Genomic DNA, 6,975 nt, shown 5'->3' on the forward strand with positions numbered 1-6,975 from the left:
CCCTGCTTTCCATTCATCCCTTGACCTAAATTAAAGAACCCAGTTTTCTACCAGTAGTGGATTCTGTTGGTACCCATCTAGATCGCCTTTACTGGTTGGCACACCTATCCCCCAGCTGCTTTAAGTGTTACCTGTGACTTTCTCCAGAGTCCTAACCTTGGCTGAAGGGAGTGGCCTCAATTGGAGACGCCTGGGAAGTTACACCACTACCACCACCCTGGGTGGCCAATGTCTAATCAACATGGAGATACAAATGCCTGGCCCACTTGCCTTCAGTGAAACAACCCTGCAGTGTTATTTAGACTCCATCACCACCTCTCATGACTCCGGCCAAGGCTTGACTTTACCTATTGTCTTCATCCCCTACTCTAACCCACTTCTGTTACTCCCTTACAGATTTTTTTCCTAAAGAGTACTTTCTGAAAATAATGCACTCAAATCCCTGTCCCAAACTCTGCTTCCAGGGAACCTGACCTAAGACATCAGCTTTCCAGCTTTGACTTCTGTACTCCCTGGCCACCACCAGCCCCTTTTAGTTTGATCGTTGCCATTCCTATATGTGTGGTTCACATTTGTCTTTTGGCTCCCTGAGCTCAAGCTGCACTATGCAGCTACTTCTCCCCAGCCCCAGCTACAAGCCTGGAAACCACCATCTCAACAGTGGCCAGGCCCATTGGTACCCCATCTGGGCCCATCTTGGCCTCCAGCATGGAAGAGATCAGACACCAAGTGGCTGCAGGACTGGAGCAAATTTTGGTAAATTCTCATAGGATCATGTTCTTTTATCTTTGTTTGTAATGTAACATTCATGATTGTGCTTATTTAATTAATGGCAATTTCCCCAACTAGACTGTGAGCTCCATGAGAACAGATAACCATGTATTTTGTTTGTTCACCACATGAGCATCTAGCATAGAGCAGATACCCAAAAATATTGAGGAAGGAAAGAATAGAGGAAAAGAGAGAAAGGAAAGAGACAGCACTTATAAGGATGGAAATCTTGAACATTAATGAAAACAAATAATGGAATTAAAATTTTAGTGCTAGAAATAATTATATGAGACTGTAGCTGCTAGACATGTGGCAACTGAGCACATGAAATGTAGCTAGTATAACAGAAACTGAACTTCATATTTTACTGAATTTTGATTTATTATAATTCAGAGAGTCACATGCAGCTGGTGGCCTCTGTATTGGACAGTACAAGTATAAAATAAGGAGTCCAATTCAGCTATCTCAAAGAGAAGGAAAATAAGACCTGGAAAGGCAAAGTAACTCATGTAAATCCATTCAAAGAGCCAGAATTAGGACCCAGGTCTCCTGATATCTAGTCCATACCCTGAACTGCCATGAAGATTAAATTAGAAATCCATATTACAGAAAGGCAAAGACCAAGTGAGAGTCTAGACAGAGAGGGCTTGGGGAGGTTGGTATAATCCAGGGACACTTAATCCACTTGTCACTTCTGGAGTCCTGGGTCCCACCTCTCAGAAGTTTGCATAACATTGGTCATAAAGCCAAGTGGAATCTGATCATGGAAAAGGCAGACAATAAATGAACTCCAGGTCCTTTAAGCTTTATTTCCCTTCAACCCTCCAAAGTGCAGTCTTACTGGGAGAATTCAATGACTGTTCCAGGGATGGCTGACTGGCTTGTCGCCTTAACATCTCTTTCAGGGGTGATCAAATGCAAACCACGAAGTGTTTCCCTGATCTTTCAAATCAGAGGAAACCACACAGCTGTAGAATATTTTCGAGGCAAGTAAGTTTCAGTTCTATCATATGCAACTTGAGAGATGTATTACATTTTCATAGACTGTCACTTTCTTAACCCCTCCACTAGTTCTTTGAATGTTTTAGAAGGTGTTTGAAACATGAAAAGACTGTCACAGCTTCTGTTCACAAGTGAAGGGAGTCAGAGCCAAAAGGGAAACTGAGAGAGCTTCATGGTTTTTTTTCCCCCCAACAAATAACAGCCTGTGTAATTATATTTGAATATTTAAACCTCAATATTGTCTCACTGGCACTTTAGGCTACTCAAATAATCTTCTTCTGATGAGACTTTCATCTTGGAAAGTCCCAACAATCTATTAAAATAACTGCAGAAAATTGCAGATGTGTCACTAGCACTCAGTGAAGCAATCCGTCTTGTGATGATAATTACTCCTCAGAACAGCTCTGCCGAAGAGAAAAGGCAGAATGCAGAACAGACTCCTGTTTACAAAAGCGTCTGAGAACCTGGTAATACATTTCAGAGTATGGAAGTTTTTAATATCTATTTTTTTGTCATTTGGGGTTAAGTACTGAAAAAACAAGTGCCCACCATTCACTATAAACTTCCAGATTCTGACTAAATTCTCCTTCAATGAATCGATTGCCTCTTATTAATTCTGAAGCTTCAGTAATATTTCCTTTTAAGATGGTCACTACCACTAGATGGTTTTCAGCTTAAAGAAACCCAGGTATTACCAATCCTCTGTGACTTGAAGCCAAAACCAGCTTCAAGGAGGATGATCCCCCAAAATATCTTCCAAGTCTCCATTCTAGATGTGGACCTAGAGAAAAGAAGAAACCTTGTAATTAAAAAATGTGCCTTCATGCACTTAAAATGTGTCCAACACATTGACTATAAATTATGCCTCATGAAGTTGATTTTTTTAAAGCATAAGGATGTCTTTCCCCACATCAACATAGGCTTTATCAAAATAAAGAGGGAAATGTTCCCACATTGTTTCAATTGTGCAAGGAAAATGGTCTTGCTGATCCAACTCGGGAAGAATTTTGTAAACACCCAGAGTGTACACCTCAGACTTCACTATTTAAAGTTGTCCAGTTGGCTATAAAAGGAGAAAGCATACAGGACATGGCATAGAACTTCCATTTCACACACTGCATTCATTTGGTGGGTCATAAACATTTCTGAATGATTTTGTTTGTATATTTATGCAAGAGTGGAATAACCTGATAAACAGTTGTGGTATGCTAAAATATTCAAGTATCTCAGGAGCACATCTGCCTGGTCAAATAAGCCTAGTCTGAAAATACCTCATACATTCTTAAAAAAAAAAAAAAAAAAAAAAAGCAGAACATCAGACCTCCCGCCCCAAAGCTTAGATCCATTTCCAAAGGGGTCCATGGAAATTGTCTACTCTCAATTCCATTTCTATTTTTTTTACTCTAAGAAAGTCCATTTGTTTAAAAATAAGAACATAATAATCCCATTGAATGAGAGGTTCCAAGTGGAACAGGGAATACCTCATCTTTATATTCTTGGCCAGCCAATCTCACAGCTGCCTTCAGCAGAATGTATGTGGTTAAAAAGCAAGGACTCTTGGAGATAGACTGCCTGGGCTTGAGTCTTCGATCCACTATCTAATAGTGGATCTTAGGCAAATTGCTTCACTTTTTCTGCCTTGGTTTCCCCATTTGTAAAATAGGGGCAATAATAGCACCTACCTTATAGTGTTATCAGGATTGAGTTCATTATTATAAAACACTTTACCCATTCCTGGCACACAGAAAGCACTCTTTAGGTGTTTGTTAAATAAAATAAACCTTCTTGGAGCCCCAATATGTAAAAGTTCAAAAGAATTCTTCCATGTCTTTGCCATTGTGAATAGTTAAAGCACATTCTTAAACAAACCAAAGAGTTTAAGCAAGAATCTCTAGCATGTCTAAATCACTTCCTAGTCTTGGGTTCTTTAAATAGAATATTGTGTGGAAGTGATCATCACAACACCCAGGAATAGCAGACACCCAACAGCTGCGTTTCTCTTTCCAGAAAGTGTTAAGTGCAACCCTCCCCCCCCCACTCCCTAAAAACACATCTTGACTGTTCATGCTCAACTTACTCCTTAAGAGGGATTCAAAAATTTGAGATAACCATATTTATTTTATTTAATTTATTATTTACACCAACAGAAAATACTGGGAGAAGTCTTGACTTTAAAGGAAGCCCATAGGCCTTGATTCTGGTTTGAGCTTGGCTATTTGCTCTGCAGACTTGAGCAAGCTGTTTCAACTTTCAGGTTTTATGTGATGAGTCTAGAGGGCTTAACTCTGATTTGAGCCAACTACCGTATTGACCACTGTATTACAAACATGCCCTAGGGAATTGGTCCAGTGTTTTTCCAAGAAATAGATGTGCTATAATTAGATTTCTCTGTTCCTCAGTTTCTACATAACTTCCCACTAGTGCCTCCTCCCGGAGGTGTATAAGTAACTAAAGGAAAGGTACTTTAAGACTTTAGTTATCCTATCCTTCAATAAACTTTTACCTAAGGGTAAAAAAAAATGCATGAATCTTAAAGAATAGATTGCCCTAGTGAATTAAGAACTGTATGAGGGTAAAGAGCTTCAGAGTCTGAAGGTGTGAAAAATGATCCAAAATAAATTAATGGATCATCAACATGATCATCATCATCATCATTGCAATAAAATATTACACTTCCAATTTTGAAACACTTGGGTTAATAAAGTTATTGGAAAAAACAAAACCTTTAAGTAAAGGTTTTATTGTATAAAACCTAAATATAGATATTATGTCTACATTTTCATTTTCCATTATGTCCCAATTATTACTATTTATGCGATTAGTCATAAAAAATGAGTATTTTTAGCTAATTGTAAATAAAGCACTAGAGCTGCTTATGAAACTCTAGTGGGAAAGTCAAAATGATAAACATTTATAAACGGTTGTAAATATTTTACAGCTGTGCAAGTCTGTGTTATATCAATGAAGAGTTAAGTATCTATGTATTAGAGATTTAATATCTACGTGATATGTACTATTTCATTAAGATGTTTATATCTTAAGCTGCTGAAGAGATTTTGCATCTGAACACATGCGGCTCCTCATGGAGGCAAGAAATAAAGTCATTAAATGAAATGGAATTAGATAGGGATAGCATAGAATACTGATTCTTTCTGGAAATAACTTTAATAGTTTTGCAATAGAAAAGATTTCTCTCAAAAATATATTGCTCAAATAGTTAACCAACTAAAACCGTCTATTTTTTAGATTCATTTATTCAGTTTAAAAATTACTTTGCAACTACCATAGTAACAATTGACTCAGGAAGAATCATCAGAGATTGCTAAAACCACTGGGTAAAAGTTTGTTACACAACAGAATATGAATATATTTTCAAAGTATCTTCTGAAAAATTACTTAGAAATTACAAAGGGCAAAAAAGTACCATTACGATGGAGAAGCCTGATGGACATGACTTAACCAAGTGTTCAATTACATCAATAATAACAGGATAAACCAACATCATCACCTCCTGATATTAAGAATGAGAAAACTTAACATCACTTATATAGTATTTCTCCTTAAAATCCATGACCTAAATCTGATAACGAGAAAACAATCACATAAACCAAAACTTGAGGACAGTCTAAAAAATAACTGGGCTGTGCGTCTCAAAAATATTAATATCATGAAAGACAAAGCAAATGAATTGATTCAGATTATAGGAGTCCAAAGAGACATGACATATAAAGGCAATTCATGATCCTGGTTTGGGGGGAAAAATGCTATAAAAGCCATTGAATGAGACAGTAGACAAAATGTTAATATGGACAGAATATTATATAATAATACTGTATCAAGGTCATGGTGAAACCCGATTTCTACAAAAAAATACAAAAAATATTAGCTGGGCATGATGGTGCACGCCTGTAGTCCCAGCTACTCGGGAGGCTGAGGTGAGAGAATTGCTTGAGCCCAGGAGGTTGAGGCTGCAGTAATCATGCCACTGCACTCCAGCCTGAGCAACAGAGTGAGACCCTGTCTCAAAAAAAGAAAATACGGTATCAATGTTAAATTTAATAACTTTGATTATTGTGTTGTAGTCATGTAAGAGAATGGCCTTCTTATTTAAAAATACACACTGATGCATTGGGGAGCAAAGGGCCTTACTATCAGCAACTTACTCTCAAATGCTCGGCAAAATTATAATGATTCATAGAGAGAGGAATAAAGCATTGCAATACATTTGCAACTTTTTACTGAGTGTTTATTGTTTGCCAGACTAAACTTCAGGCCCTAGAAATAACAGACTAAAAGAAACCATTCTTTTTCTCAGAGAACTAGTGGAGAGAGAGATGGATAAATTGTAATATTGTGGGATAAGCAAAATAAAATAGAAAGCTATACAAAGTGCTGAGGAACACAGTGTGTGAGCACCTGTCTTCACCTGGGTGAAGAGTTTACAGAGCAGATGATTCCAGAGTGAAGACTTGAAGGATGAGTAGAAATTTGCAAGTGAGAATGTGAAGAAAGGGAGTTCCAGGAAGAAGAACAGCATGTACATGCAAGGACACTGGAGAGGTACTAGACACTCCAAACACAGCCTGCCCACAGATTCAGGAGCTCAGGTTTAGGAGTGCTGGGGATGTGGTTAGGCCTTCATTAGAGCTCATGCACCTGTGCTGTCCAAGCTCTTAAGGCTTGATAAGTCTCATAGAGATCTTTGGTTTTCTGAGATGACTGAACTTAAAAGGTGGGATAGAAGAGGGGACCCGAGCAGAATTCCTCAGTCTTCAAAAACAAACCTCCTTAACTTCATTTAATTAAAGTAGCAATGCTTTATATACCAGTCTCCTTCAAGGTTTTTGTTCTTCCTCTGTGGAATGCTCAACTATAAAATACGAAGATTCCATCTCTAATGTCCTATGCCAGTGACTCTTAAACTTCAGCATTGCATCAGAGTTACCCAGAGGACCTGTTAAAGCCCAGGTTGTTGGCCCCTACCTCCAGAGTTTCTGATTTTGTAAGTGTAGTGTGAACCCTTAGAATCTGCCTGCTGAGCTGGTCTGAGGAACCATATTTCAAAAACCATTCTTTAGGCCGGGCATGGTGGCTCATGACTATAATCCTAGCACTTTGGGAGACCAAGGCAGGAGGAGTCTGAGCCCAGGAGCTGGAAACCAGCCTGGGAAAAATAAAGAGACCCTGTCTCTACAAAAATAA

The 6,975-nt window shown here is 38.3% G+C and overlaps 1 protein-coding gene across 1 annotated transcript in view; it reads right to left on the bottom strand.

Moving 5' to 3' along the window:
- LOC100980925 (collagen alpha-4(VI) chain-like) overlaps positions 1–2,541 on the bottom strand; it is a 39,392-nt gene extending 36,851 nt beyond the window's left edge. Inside the window, 1 exon segment of the mRNA XM_055109456.1 lies at positions 2,469–2,541. Coding sequence (XP_054965431.1) covers positions 2,469–2,541 — 73 coding nt within the window.
- Positions 2,542–6,975: the final 4,434 nt, after the last annotated feature.

Source organism: Pan paniscus, chromosome 2, assembly GCF_029289425.2.
Source record: "Pan paniscus chromosome 2, NHGRI_mPanPan1-v2.0_pri, whole genome shotgun sequence".
Lineage (NCBI taxonomy): Eukaryota > Metazoa > Chordata > Mammalia > Primates > Hominidae > Pan > Pan paniscus.